Source organism: Triturus cristatus, chromosome 7, assembly GCF_964204655.1.
Source record: "Triturus cristatus chromosome 7, aTriCri1.1, whole genome shotgun sequence".
Taxonomy (NCBI): domain Eukaryota; kingdom Metazoa; phylum Chordata; class Amphibia; order Caudata; family Salamandridae; genus Triturus; species Triturus cristatus.
This window is the reverse complement of record NC_140590.1, coordinates 263,604,768-263,620,670: the sequence shown is the minus strand read 5'-3', so window position 1 is coordinate 263,620,670 and position 15,903 is coordinate 263,604,768. Positions and strand designations below refer to the sequence as shown.

The window sequence follows — 15,903 nt, the reverse complement described above, 5'->3', positions numbered from 1 at the left end:
GATAAAACCATATTTGATCATGTTGGTGGTCCCCAGATTTCTACAAAGACTAGTATTTATAGGGCCCCTCTTGTTGTATTACACCCCCAAACCCTCATGAGTTGATGTACTCTCTGATGAAATAGGACACTGGTATGTCCCTTTACTTAAAGTTATAATATAGAAAGAACCTCCCACTCGCCCAACAAATGTTTTAACAATGGCTAAGAATAGCTCACACGGGCTGTCTCTTTGTAGTGACGTTACTAAATGCACATACAATTCATGACTTCAAAAAGTGGCATGGCTCATTTTATTTTAACTTTTTATAATTTAGTTATGCTACTTGTAAACCATTTTTTTATTTATATTTTCTTTAAAATACAAATCATAAACTTATTGTGTTACAATATACAGTGCAAATCGTACAAAATTCGACAAAAGACCAGTATAACTACAGTGTACATACAAAAACAAAAAGAATACAATATTTAGCATACATTTAATTGAAAAATGTGTAAAACCCCTTACAAGAGCCCAGATGTACAGCCTCACATACAGTCACCACAACCCAATCATACTCATACACACATCACATACATAATGTTCCAGCTAGCAAGGCTTGCACTAAATAACTCTTGGCGAGAATCCTTCATTTGTATTCCAAGGTTATGCAGCCAGCTGGAAAGTAGATCAGGCCCTCTGCATCAAGAAATTCTGGGGTACGTGTTCATTGCACCTGTTAGTCTGTGCCATGGTGGAGAGCAGGCCACTGCGCACCAAGACCTCACACGGCCTTGTCTTGTTTTGGCTTCTCTTACTCCTCACCCGATAAAACCATATTTGATCATGTTGGTGGTCCTCAGATTTCTACAAAGACTAGTATTTAAAGGGCCCCTCTTGTTGTATTACACCCCAAAACCCTCATGAGTTGATGTACTCTCTGATGAAATAGGACACTGGTATGTCCCTTTACTTAAAGTTGTCATAGTTTCAGTTGTACCCCTTACTTGATGCGATGGTTGTCACCTGTGAAGTATTTTACTGGCCTGGACGATATTTTCATTTCAAAGCAGGTACAACAGTTCTTTAAAAGTATAAAAATATTGTGTTTTTGTCCCTTTCAAATATTAACTTTAACAAATATATTATGAAATCCTGCCTAAATGATTTTAACACTGTAGAGTATTCTTAAATGGTGTTTAGTACATATGGAGGCAGAATACAGAAGATTATACAATAACTGTTAATAAAGTACCAGTTCCTTGCCTTCCCACACACTCTCTCACTCACCCACTCATGTGCACACACACACACACACCCCAGCCCTCTTTTCCCTCAAAAAAGGTGCCAACGCTACTCAAGACAAGCTGTCTGTGATGTAGATACTTTGTAGGGAGAAGTACATTTCTTCTACTCGCCGAGAGGAATTTCCCCACAGACAGTAGTAACTGTATGTGGGCATTGTTTATTTATCAAATGTATTTATGAAGCATGGATCTGAAATTATGGGCACATCACACAAACCAAGCTTATTAAAATTGATGAGTAGATGGTCATAGTAGCCTTCTATGGATGCTCAGTATAGATTGCTTAATCAAGCTTTTGCTGAAGGAAAGCAGGGTATGATTGAGTCCAAGATCCTCAGGTATGTAATTCCAAAGTCTTTTTGGTTTGGTTAGTTTTCAGGATTTCATAACAGCAAGCACGAGTTGCTGCTAGTGTTTCCTTTGCCTCCTATCTGGTGTTTATCTTTCCACTAACAGCTGATCAAAGTGTAAGACTTTGCGGGTAACGCGCTATTTTGACATGGATTTTGTCTTCGAGTGGGAGCCACTTGAGTTCTATCATAATAGGTATGTTTTTGCCTGATTATTTGGCACCATCAAGGAGGCGGCCTGCAGCATGGTGGATGGCTTTGGGAGAGGGAAGGCCTGTTTTTTGGACTATCCGTTAATATTGTGGTGCCTCCATCCAGGTGTCATAACTAAAGTTTTTATATGAAGATTGAGGATGCACTCCTTCCCTTCTATGAATTCGTAAATTTTAGAATTATCTTCCTGTAATGCGTGCGATCAGATTCTGTGATCCGTCCCAATCACAGTACTTACTACAAGTATAAACAACAAGGCACTCATCTCGACGCCGCATCTGTCGCACTGCTAAATGGGGAACATTTCCCTGTCGTAAATCCATGTATTCCACTTTAAACTATTTTTTCATTGGTAAACCAGTATTAATCCATAGTTTCTTTCCAAACTTAATAAATCACTGCAGAGACAGCGTCATGTCACTCCTTGAATTTTATTTTCAATTTCTCAAATTGATACTGCGCGCCCATCCAGGCTTTTCACAGTAGCACGTAATCCAAACAATGAGATGTACATCTGAGTAGACTCATTACTCTCTGCCCAATGCATTTCGAGTCTCATATGACTCTTCGTCAGGGGCCACTGCAATAAATTAAAAAACAGCTAAATTGACAGTACACTACAGACCTGAATTAATACCAAAATGCACTACATCACCATAAATAAACTCACCCCTCCCTGTCCTCGGCAAATATATAACTGAATAACACACCCATAATTTCTATAAACCCATCCGTCTCACCAACCCACCCAAAACACCGTGAAATCCTTCCCCTAGTCCTCTCTAAACTAATACTACCCTTGTAACTAAACTGTCGAACCCATCCAGGTAACTAATTTTCAAATTCACCCACATCAAAAAAACCCACATCGAACAAAACACTGTGCATTACCACAATAGAGGCGGTATCAGCAGCCTAGCCTCCTCGTACACCTCTCTCGTTATTTCAATAATAATGATTTCACACTTCCATTTACTCCCGTAGTTTTAAAACCAACGTCACGCCTACATGCACCAATCATTCGAATCCTCACACTCCGTGATTTAACACCCCTCAGCTGTGTCTAAATAGCCCGTGCAGCAGTCACAAAACTCCAACTCCCACAGTGCGTTTTTCTAAATTAGTCCGTGTTACAACTAAACAGAATCCCCAAGTTTAAAAGAAACCTTTGTTTAAACCCACACCGCCCTCTTTCAAACCCACTGAATCAACATGACAAAACCCAATTTATCCATTGCTAACTTTTCCCAGCGCTCGAGAACTTCTACGGCAAAACCTAAAATATACAAAACTTTAAATGTACACATTTACGTAAAACCTACTATAACAGACATTTTACATTTCTGCAAATCAAGTGTGTAAAACGGTGGCCACAACAAAACGAAAACACAAACACAATATCCCACATCAGGTCAGCTGCTCGTAAATCACTTCTTTCTCAAACTGTTCTTTAAGATGTCTTCTATGCTGATGGAAACTCCATAGGGTCCACTCCAAATTTAACTAAAGTTTTGACAGCTGTTCTGAAGTCTATGTGAGGAATAGATGGTTTAAACTTTTGAGAAGATTGATTTGGAGTGCGGTGGTTGAGAGATTATTGGGTACCATTGATATATAGTACCCGCCCTGAGCTTGTTTTGCTGCTTCTGGTAAAATTTGTAGCAATGACCTTGCAGTGGCACTTGTGTTTTCACAAGGCACTACCACATTATTTAGCTGTTGTCAGTGAATTGTAGAATCACCAGCAGTTATGCCTAGCCTGCCATTTGTTGCACACAAATTCTCAATCAAACTCTATGTGAAACTTTGGATGACTTTGGAATAAATCAATCTATCAGCATTTGTATACTGCAGCACTGTCATCCCTTGGGGAAATCGGGGTGCTATGGGTGCTATGTCTGTCGAAAAGCCTGGTCTTGAGCTTCCTTCTTTAGTCTGCAAGGGAGGGTACTGTTCGGAGGTGAAGTGGCAGGTCATTCGAGGTCTTTGCAGTGATGTAGGAGAAAGAGTGGTCCCTCTGTGGCTGGGACAGTTGTGGGTGGGTGCGCGAGGGCTAGTAAAGAGGAGTGCAGGTGTCTGGAGGGTAGATGGAAGTTCAGTCTGGTTGATGCAGGACTGTCCTTGATTGTTTAGAGCTTTGTAGGCATGGGTGAGGATCTTGAACAGGCATCTCTGAGGATTCTGAGGTCTGCTGTGATGTGGGTCCGTTTGGGGAGGTCAAGGATGAGTCTGGCTACAGCATGCTGCATGGCCTGGAGTCTCTTAAAGAGCTGGGTGGAGATGCCGGCGTAGAGAGCGTTGCCATAGTTGAGGCGGATGGTGACAAGAGCCTGAGTGATGGTCTTTCTGGTGTTGACTGAGAGCCATCTAAAGATTCTGCTGAGCATTCGAAGGTTGTGGAAGCAGAAGGATGCAACTGCTTTGACTTGTTGTTTCATGGCCAGTTCGCTGTCAAGGATGATACCACAGTTACATGCATGGTCTGTTAGTGTGGGTGTTGGTCCAAATTCTGATGGCCACTAGCCGTGGTCCCAAACGGAATTGTTCTGCCCAAAGATCAGTAATTCTAGAACTTATGAATTTAACTTTTATGACTTTATATAATACTAGACTATACGAACAAGTTACTTAACTTCGGTAACGCATTATCTGGTAGAGACTCTATCTAGCTGCAGATTCCTAACCTTTGAATTCTCCAGGCGACGGGCTGGATCCAGAAATGTTTGCTGAACAATACCCCTTGCGCGCAACGTGGGGTGGCTCCATTCGGCCCTTTGTGACGTCGGTAGCGTCGGTTATGATGTTGCAGTGCCTACATAGGCGCCACCCGGGCGCGCGGACGTCAGTACTTTTTGTTTTTTCCACGCCAGAAGCGCAGAGCCACGAAGTGACTGACAAAAACATGTGCAGAACTTGGGCCCTGAAAAGGGAGAAACCCTAGACCTACAACATCAGTCCACAAAGCGGGGACGCATGGGTGGGGCTGTAAGGAATCTGCAGCTAGATAGTCTCTACCAGATAATGCGTTGCCGAAGGTAAGTAACTTGTACATCTGATAGAGACTTCTAGCTGCAGATTCCTTACCTTTGAATCAGACCTTTAGCCATACCATCCCTGTGGTGGGTTGCGGACTCATGAGCTAGACTAAAAAGTCTTGCAGGACTGAGCGGGCAAAGTGCCCCTCCCTGCGCACTTGACCATCAAGGCAATAACGTTTTGCGAACGTGTGCAATGATGCCCAAGTCGCTGCCTGACAGATGTCTTGAACTGGAGTAAATAAAAATGAACACATCTCCCCTGCTCTCAAAGAGTTAAAATGGCTCCCAATCGAGATTGCGTGCCAACTTCAGAACTGCCTGTCTCGCGCAAAGCTCTGCACACTGGGAAACCTGCCTACCTGGCCGCCAAACTCAATAAGGCCGGTCAGACAAGGACCCTCAGGAGCACTAACACTCTACTCCTCATCCCCCTGAAAACTTACAAGCAAAACACCTTATCACGCTCCTTCTCTGGAAATACTGCCAAAATCTGGAACTCCATTCCAGTCCATATCAGGACCATCCCCTCCTTCTTAAAATTCAAAAGTCAGCTCAAGGACCTCTTCAACCGTACTCTCCCAAAAAGATAACTGCTCCCTAACGTTGAATCCTGCACATTGCAGCATTTAGCCACGTGGATAATGAGGGCTTCCACCCCACCTACCTCTCGATGCGCTCCTTTGTCCCCCTACTTGAACTGAACGTGTCGCGACTCATTTGTTTACTATTGTTTTTACTGTGTGTTCGACTGCCATACTATGTGTTCATGTTCTTCACTATAAATGTTGTAAAGCGCTCCGATACCTTCGGGTCTGGCCAGCGCTATATAAAACTCTTAAATAAATAGTAACTAGGACGCCTCGTGCCAAGGATGTAGTCGCAGCCCGGTAGAATGGGCCCTTAATCCCTCAGGGGGCTGCTTCTTCACCAAGGCATAACTGATTTTAATTCAGAAAACAACACAGTGAGAGATGGTTCTTTCATGCACTGCCTTTCCCTTCTTCGCTCCCACGTACCCCACAAAGAGTTGGTCATCCACCCGGTACTCTTTTGTGCGGTCAAGGTAGAAAGACAACGCTCTTTTTGGGTCCAGCCGGTGGAGACGCTCCTCCTCCTTAGAGGTATGTGGGGGAGCAAAGAAGGTGGGCAAAGTAATGGACTGACCAAGATGGAATGGGGTCACAACTTTTGGCAAGAATGATGTCCTGGTGCGAAGCACCACTTTGTCCGGAAAGGACATGAGATAAGGGGGCGAGCTGGATAACGCCTGCAATTCACTCACCCTCCCAGCTGATGCAATCGCTACTAGGAATGCTGTTTTGATGGTCAACAGCTGGAGGGGACAATTGTGCAAAGGCTCGAAAGGAGCGCACATTAGATAAGTGAGGACCAAATTAAGGTCCTATTGTGGCATAACAAAGGGTGTAGGTGGGAATAAATGAACCAACCCTTTCAGAAATCTATTAACAATAGGAGATTTAAAGAGAGAGGGCTGATCTGGCTGTCGCATAAAAGCAGACAGAGCAGAAAGGTAACCCTTGAGAGTTCCCAAAGCAGAGCCCTGCTGGGCAAGAGTTAGAATGAACAAAAGGACAGTAGAAAGAGGAGCGGAAAGAGGGTCAATAGACCTTTCTGTACAGTATAATACAAATTTCCGCCAACGGCAGGCATATACCGACTTGGTGGAGGAACGCCTGGCCACCAGAATAACATTAGATACTTCGGGAGGAAGGTCAAAAGCCATCAACTGCCGCCGCTCAATCTCCACGCATGGAGGCGCAGAGTTGACAGGTTCGGGTGGAGAACCCTCCCCTGCTGCTGCGACAGAAGATCCTCCCGAAGAGGCAGCCTGATCGGAGGATCAACACTCATGCTCAGAAGCTCTGGATACTAGACTCTCCTTGGCCAGTCTGGCGCCACAAGGATGACTTGGGCCCGGTCGCTCCTGATCTTCTTCAGAACCCTGGGTAGGAGTGGTATGGGCGGAAAGGAGTGCAATCGGCCTGAGCTCCACTCGCGAGAAAACGAGCCACCGAGCGATAGCCTCCTTAGAAACCCCAGCGTGCAGTACAGCTGATATTGCACGTTCTCTTCGGAGGCGAACAAATCTAACCAAGGTTCTCCCCACTGTTGAAAGAGACCTTGCGCAACCTCCGACCGGAGATGTCATTTGTGATTCTGAAGGCATCGACGGCTGAGATCGTCCACCCTGGCATTCAGAGAACCTGCCAGGTGTTGAACCCCCAGGGTTATGCCCTGCTGTTCCAGCCATGTCCAGAGACGCAGGGCCTCTCGACAAAGGGTCCACGACCCCACCCCACCTTGTTTATTGCAGTACCACATGGCCGTGGTGTTGTCCGTGAACACCTGCATCAACTTCCTCTTCACAGAGGGAAGGAATGCTTTCAATGCCAACCCAGAAGAGACGCATCCGTCACAACTGTGAAATCTGGTTGGGGAAGGGAGAGGGGTCTGCTGTTGACCCAATCGCAGTTCGTTAACTACACTGCAGATTCTTTGCAGTTCCTTCCGAGATCTGAACCACGTCGGTGAGATTTTCGCTATGCTGTGCCCATTGGAACTTCAAGTCCCATTGCAGAGCTCTCATATGCCACCTGGCGTGTCTTACCTAACAGAATGCAGGAGGCTATGAGACCCAACAGCCTCAGAGTCAGTCTCACCGAAATCCAGGATAGAGGCTGAAACATCAGAATCATAACCTGAATATCCTGGACTCACTGCTCGGGAGGATAAGCCAGAAACCGCACTGTGTCCAGGTGTGACTTCGGCACGTTTATAGAGATGTCTTGAACTGGAGTAAATAAATATGAACACATCTCCCCTGCTCTCAAAGAGTTAAAATGGCTCAAAATCGAGATTGCGTGCCAACTTCAGAACTGCCTGTCTCGCGCAAAGCTCTGCACACTGGGAAACCTGCCTACCTGGCAGCCAAACTCAATATGGCGGGTCAGACAAGGACCCTCAGGAGCACTAACACTCTACTCCTCATCCCCCTGAAAACTCACAAGCAAAAACCCTTATTACGCTCCTTCTCTGGAAATGCTCCCAAAATCTGGAACTCCATTCCAGTCCATATCAGGACCATCCCCTCCTTCTTAAAATTCAAAAGTCAGCTCAAGGACCTCTTCTTCAACCGTACTCTCCCAAACAGATAACTGCTCCCTAACGTTGAATCCTGCACATTGCAGCATTTAGCCACGTGGATAATGAGGGCTTCCACCCCACCTACCTCTCGATGCGCTCCTTTGTCCCCCTACTTGAACTGAACGCGTTGCGACTCTTTTGTTTACTATTGTTTTTACTGTGTGTTCGACTGCCATACTATGTGTTCATGTTCTTCACTATAAATGTTGTAAAGCGCACCGATACCTTCGGGTCTGGCCAGCGCTATATAAAACTCTTAAATAAATAGTAACTGGGATACCTCGTGCCAAGGACATAGTCGCAGCCCGGTAGAATGGGCCCTTAATCCCTCAGGGGGCTGCTTCTTCACCAAGGCATAACTGATTTTAATGCACTGAGGGCAATTCCAGTTCAAGGACCTCAGCCGCCCTCTTAACCACCATGGCATAGGAGGCCCCTTCCTCTATAGCCACTGTAGGAGGAGAGAGCATGCCAGTGTCTGGGGAAGTATCCAGACTACTGGCTTTCCCAAGTTCCCCATACCAGTCCATAGTCTCCTCAGAGACATCCTGGTTCTCTAGTGGGTCTCCAGACTCCTCCCATTCCTCTCCTGAGCCCAGCACGTCCACAAAGTGCTCAGGCGACAACATAGAACCCCTGGGTTCTGTCGGAATCGGCGTTGCTCGACGCCGTTCTGGCTTCATGTCGTCAGGGATGAGGACGGGCATCGGCGACGTTACAGGCACCAACTTCGGGTTTGCCGATAGGGGAGGTCGTGTTGGTATGACCGCCGTCGACCCGGATCCGGGATCGGATCCTAGAGGCTCCACCGTGGCCGAAGCCGACGACGTCGAACCCGATGGGGCCCCAACAGGGTAGTCCTGCTCAAATACTCGGCACATGGCCTCGTAAAAATCTTTCATTTGAGCGGGAGTCGCTCGGGCTCCCGGAAAAGGAGGGAGGCGCAAAGTCAACTCAGGCTTAGGCTCCGCAGAACCGTGCCTAGAGCATTGATGCTCCTTACCTCTTTCGACGACAGACGCCAGTTGGTGAAGTCGAAGTCTGCTTGTACTTCTTCTTTTTCTTGTTCCTCTTCCCTGAGTGTCCAGACAGCCTTGAATGGGAGGAAGAGGAATTAGGGCTCCGTGAGCAGTCCCCCGACCTCCTCCTCTTCTTCAAACGGGACTGTGACCTCCTCGGAGTCTCGCTGTACGGTGTCAATTGCCGGGCCGCGACCAACTTCATTGCCTGCTCCCTCAAGGTCTTCGGAGCCATCCCCCGACAGTCTGAACACAACTTCAAATCGTGGTCTCGTTCAAGACACCACAGAGAAACGCAGTGGGGATCGGTAACTAAAGCCAACGATGTCACATGGAGCCGAATGGAGACAGCCGACATTGCACGCAAAGGGTATTGCTCAGCAAAAGTTTCCAGATCCAGTCTGACGCCTGGGGAATTCAAAGGTAAGGCTCTGCAGCTAGAAGTCTCTATCAGATGTTAAGTGTGCTTCTGTATAATTTGTTGTCTAAAACAACATGTCTCTGGGAGTCTGAGACACGTTGCTCATGTTTCTCAGTTGTAGTGAGTGCATGAAAGCACAGTTTGCATTGTGTGACCCACCCTGACAAAGACCAGCCATACCATGGCCTCTGTTTTGTTTTTAGGCTTTTATTAATCAATCGTGAGCAGAAGAAGGGGGTCTACACTGTGCAGGCACAGCCGTCTGAGGACAAGCAGCAACAAGGTGACAGCAGTGCTCTGCCCCTCTCTATTGTATGCATGGTGTGTGTGGAGTATGGGCTGGTCTTCCTCACTGACAAGGCCCTCTTGACATTTACTTGTTTTCTGTACACAAATGCTTTTCTACTCAAGTACATAAAGCACTCCTATACCTCCTGGATCTTTGTAATGTGGAAATGTTATGTTATGTTATGTTAAAAACACTTCTATAGCGCACAGATGCCCCAGCCAAGGGGCGTCCCGGCGCTTGAAAAAGGGTCCCAACACCACAAAACTGTAAAAGGGCAGAAGCGCGCAAACCAAGTACTAGACTGAAAAAGGAAACAAATGCGTTTTGATAGCCCTCCTGAACTTCAGAAGTTCATCCATTTCGCGAATGTAGGGCGAAAGAGAGGTTCGAGGCATATGAGCTGCAGATCACACACTGAGGATAAGATCGCCATCTGGTGTTGGGCTCGGATGATTGCAGGTTGTTGTTGTCTTCGGAAGAAGCCTTTGGTCACGAGGTTGGTGACTCCTCCCCTGGACAACATTGCGCATGGGCATCCACTCCATCGTCAGATTGTTTTTTTCCGCCATTGGGTTCGGATGAACTTTTTTCCGCTCCAGCAGAAAACTTCTAGCAATCAATTTAACTTCGACTTCGAAATCAACTTGGACCGGTTCCGGAAGCGGCTAATGGACAGGACACCCTTCAAAAAATGCCCCCAGTGTGGAGCGAAGTTCCCCCACAGTGACCACCACGAGGTTTGTAACCTCTGCCTGTCGCCGGAACACAACGAGTCCACCTGTCCAGCTTGTGCCGCTTTCCGTTCGAAGAAGACCCTCCGAGACCGAAGAGCTCGACGCCATATTATGGCCAAACCAGCTCCAGAACCGGAGGACATCTTTGCTCAAGATGTTCCCGAAGACGACACCGAAGATCTCGAGATCGTGTCCGAGGCCGACGATTCCGATGACCTCATCACTCCAGGGCAGCGTGTGAGTACCACCCCCCCTACCCCTGCCCCATCCAAAAAAGCATTGGTCAAGACTCCGCCAGCTGGGCCCAGTCGCGACCGGAAATCCTCTTCAGAAGCCCCGCCCTCGGGCCCGGCTCCGAAGACATCTAAGCCTGTAGGTGGCTCGGGCTCGAGCAAACCTCATCTGATTGTGCCTTTAACACCCTCAGCACCGAAAAAACCACTATCTGCACCGAAACAGGCTTCAAGACCGAAATCTCCATCGGCACCGAAACGTTCCTTGGCACCGAAGTCTCCACCGGCGCCGAAACGTTCTTCGACATCGATGCCTAAAAGTCCCTCGGCACCGAAACATACATCGGCACCGAAAACTCCATCGGCTCCGAAAAATCCATCGGACCTGAAACATCCTTCGGCACCGAAAACATCATCGGCACCGAAAACTACGTCCACACCGAAAACAGCTCATAAAGACCCGAAGCGGGCGTCGCCGCCACCACCTTCGGAGCCAGATGAACTTTTTCGACCAGATCCTACTCAAAAGCGGATCTACATCAATCCTAACACTGGACATGTGACTGCCATCCCATATAAAAAACGGAAGCTGGACACTACACCTCCCCCAGCTCCCATACGGAAAAAGGACTGTGCCACTTCACCACTTCGTCCTTCCTCTCCTGTTTTACCTTCTAACCCGTCCCCCCCTCCTCCTCCTGTTTCTCCTTTACCTTTACCTTTACCACCTCCCTATCATTCACCTCCTCCACAGGATGATAATGATGACTTAGGGGGAGGGGCGGACCCTGATTTATTTAATGATCCTGTTGATCCAACCGACCCGTTTACTTTTCCAGACACAGCACCGGTAGATGACTGGTCTTATCCAATGCCTGACATGCCTGACCCCACTACCTACCCCTCCAAGCCCTCCCCTCCTGATGACCACCTAGGGTTTGGCCAACTAATAAATAGGGCAGCAACGTTCCATGGTGTCACTATGCACACGGACCCCCTTGAGGAGGATTTTCTCCTCGATACCTTTGAGCAGTCACAAAAAACTGTTCATATACTTCCCATGATTAAAGGGGTTATAAAGCATGCCACTGACGTCTTTAAAGACCCTGTTCGAGCGAGGGTTCTCAACCCCCGCATCGAAAAAAAGTACCGGCCAGCCCCGCAGGACCCTGCATACATTAAAGCCCAGCTCCCTTTAGACTCCTTGGTCGTATCAAATGCCAGGAAGCGCGTTAACTCACAGACAACTGGAGAAACGCCCCCCCCCAGACAAGGAGTCTAAGCTTTTAGAGGCCTCAGGCAAACGAGTCGCCGCACAGGCGGCGAACCACTGGCGTATTGCCAATACCCAGGCCCTGTTAGCTCGGTATGACAGGGCACATTATGACCAACTTGAGGACCTTATGCAACATCTGCCTGAACCCTTTAAGTCCCAGGCCACTGACCTCATTCAAGAAGGCAAATTAATATCTAATGCCTCCATTAAATGCGCCTTAGATGCGGCAGACACTGCTTCTAGGGCGGTCAATACTAGCGTCTTACTCAGACGACATGCCTGGCTCCGTATTTCCGGTTTTAAACCGGAGGTTCAAACCGCAATTCTGGCTCAACCTTTCAACCAAGAGCAGTTATTTGGCCCCGCAGTGGATACTGCATTAGAAAAAATGAAGAAGGATAATGAAACTGCCAAGTCTATGGGAGCACTGCAGTCTCCTCAAAACCGGGGTTCCTTTCGTCGCTCCTTTTATAGAGGAGGCTCCAAAAACACATCAACTGAGACCACGTCCACCTTTAAAAATTCTGGACAAACATCCCCTAACAGAGGTTATTTCCGGGGAGGTTATAGGGGAAACAATAACAAAGGCCGAGGGCGGGGCAACAACAACAACACCCGCACCTCCCCAGCCACCAAACAGTGACTTGCCACCACTCCCCCCAGACCATTCCACTCCGGTCGGGGGGCGACTCCAACAATTCCTACCTGTCTGGACTTCCATCACCACAGACAGATGGGTAAGACAAATTATCCAGTCTGGCTACTGCCTCGAACTCATACAATCCCCCCCAAACATACCGGCCAAACAATGCCCAATGTCCTCACATCATCTCTCTCTCCTCAAACAAGAAGTTCAATCCCTGTTACAAAAACATGCGATAGAACCAGTCCCCCTTCAACATCAGGGAAAAGGGGTATATTCTCTATACTTCCTCATTCCCAAAAAGGACAAAACACTAAGGCCCATACTGGATCTCAGACTACTAAACCAGTATATACATTCGGATCATTTTCATATGACCACTCTCCAACAAGTCCTCCCACTTTTACAACAGGGAGACTTCCTTGCCACATTGGACCTCAAGGACGCATACTTTCACATCCCTATGCATCCCGCTCACAGAAAATATCTACGATTTGTGGTAGATGGGCAACACTATCAATTTACAGTTCTCCCATTCGGAGTAACAACAGCACCCAGAGTGTTCACCAAGTGCTTAGCAGTCGTGGCAGCGCACCTCAGAAGACAACCGATCCATGTCTTCCCCTATCTGGACGATTGGCTCATAAAAGCCAATACATACCAAAAATGCGTTCTCCACACTCATCGCACGATTCAAACTCTCTCCACGATTTGGGATTCACTATCAACTACCCCAAATCCCACCTACAACCTTCCCACTTACATCAGTATCTAGGAGCAACCATAGATACATCCAAAGCCATTGCTTATCCCAGCACTGCCAGGATAGCCAGTATACAAAATCTCATCTCTCAATTTCAAACTCATCCATCTCTTCCAGCAAGAGTGTTCATGCAGCTCCTAGGCATGATGGCGTCATGCATCTCCATAGTCCCACACGCACGACTTCAAATGCGTCCCTTACAGGAATGTTTAGCACAACAGTGGAACCAAGCTCACGGACAACTTACCGATCTGGTGTTGGTGGACAGTCGCTCACTTCGCTCACTGAAATGGTGGAACACCATCAACCTGTCCAAAGGACGACCGTTCTTAGAGCCTCTTCCACAAGTTGTGCTAACTACCGACGCATCTCTCACGGGGTGGGGAGCCCACCTCCTTCACCATACCACTCAGGGCAGATGGACCAGTCAACAAAAACTGCTCCACATCAACCACCTGGAACTCTTAGCAGTGTTCCTAGCACTAAAATCCTTTCAAGTTCACCTAAAGAACAAAACTGTCCTCATACGCACAGACAACATGACGACAATGTATTATATACAGAAACAGGGAGGGACACACTCTCCCCAACTGTCCCAACTGGCACAGCAAATCTGGAGATGGGCAATTCCCCAAAACATCCATCTGTTAGCAGAACATCTCCCAGGGATCCACAATCAAGTGGCCGACCTCCTAAGTCGCCACACACAGCAGATCCACGAATGGGAACTACACCCCAAGGTTCTACTCCCCTTCTTCCAAAAGTGGGGACAACCAGACATAGACCTGTTCGCCACTCCCGAAAACACAAAATGCCCAACCTTCGCCGCCAGGTTTCCACACCCACAGTCCAAGGGCAATGCCCTATGGATGAACTGGTCAGGCAGATTTGCGTACGCCTTTCCGCCTCTCCCACTAGTTCCATTTGTGGTACGCAAACTGAAACAACAGTCACTAACACTAATACTAGTGGCTCCCACTTGGGCACGTCAACCGTGGTTCACCACGCTTCTAGAACTATCCTTAGTTCCACATCAAAGGCTACGCCTCTCCCCGGATCTATTAACCCAGAACCATGGAGAAATCAGACACCCAGATCCTCAAACACTGAACCTAGCGATCTGGCTCCTGAGGTCTTAGAGTTCGGTTACCTCAATCTCCCTCCAGACTGTATGAATATCATAAAGGAAGCCAGACGCCCTACTACTAGAGCGTGTTATGCCGCTAAATGGAAACGATTTGCCATCTACTGCGCTAATAATGACATACATCCATTGGACGCTTCCATCCAAAACATCATTTGCTATCTACTACACTTGCAAAGATGCAATCTAGCGTATTCCTCTATACGTTTACACCTAGCAGCCTTGGCAGCCTACTTGCAAAATAGGCAACACCTGTCCCTTTTTAAGGTACCAGCCATCAAAGCGTTTATGGAAGGTCTCAAAAGAATCCTTCCCCCAAGATTGCCACCTGCACCAGTGTGGAATCTCAATGTGGTTCTAACAAGACTCATGGGTCCCCCATTTGAACCTATGCACAAATGTGAATTACAATTCCTAACATGGAAGGTAGCTTTCCTTATCGCAATCACTTCCCTACGCAGAGTAAGTGAAATACAAGCCCTTACACTAGAGGAACCTTTCTTACAACTACACCGTAACAAAGTGGTTCTTAGGACAAACCCTAAATTTCTTCCAAAAGTGATTTCCCCTTTCCACCTTAACCAATCAGTAGAGCTACCGGTCTTTTTCCCAAACCCAGACTCCGTAGCTGAAAGGGCCCTACATACCTTAGATGTCAAAAGAGCCTTGCTTTATTACATCGACAGGACAAAACCCTTTCGAAAGACAAAACAACTCTTTGTTGCTTTCGCACCACCACATAAAGGCAACCCAATCTCCAAATCAGGTATAGCCCGGTGGATAGTTAAATGCATCCAAATATGCTACCTCAAGGCTAAACGTACACTTACAGTTCCCCCTAGGGCGCACTCCACGCGTAAAATAGGGGCTTCTATGGCCTTCTTAGGTAACATTCCCTTAGAAGACATTTGCAAGGCAGCCACGTGGTCTACCACGCATACCTTCACTAAACACTATTGTGTTGATGTGCAGGCCAAACAACAGGCCTCCGTGGGCCAGGCTGTCCTAAAAACTTTATTTCAAGCTGCTGCAACGGATACAGGCGACCACCGCTAAGGGGAAGCACTGCTGTATAATCTATCCTCAGTGTGTGATCTGCAGCTCATATGCCTCGAACGGAATATGCTACTTACCAGTATGCATCTGTTCTTGGCATGTAGAGCTGCAGAGCCACACACGCCCGCCCGCCTCCCCGAGACCTGTATCTGTTCCAGCATCCGTCTTACTTAGACATTACACATGGACATCCTTTTTTTTCATTTCTATACACTCCATCTTTTCCCATCATGGCGAAAAACAATCTGACGATGGAGTGGATGCCCATGC

At 47.4% G+C, this 15,903-nt stretch overlaps 1 protein-coding gene across 5 annotated transcripts in view; it reads left to right on the top strand.

Moving 5' to 3' along the window:
* Window positions 1–15,903, top strand: part of FUZ (fuzzy planar cell polarity protein) — a 138,532-nt gene that overhangs the window by 98,699 nt on the left and 23,930 nt on the right. For all 5 annotated transcript variants that reach the window (XM_085616182.1, XM_085616185.1, XM_085616183.1 and 2 more), the window contains one exon: window positions 9,699–9,778. In XM_085616182.1, coding sequence (XP_085472308.1) covers window positions 9,699–9,778 — 80 coding nt within the window. The remainder of the gene's footprint in view (window positions 1–9,698; window positions 9,779–15,903) is intronic.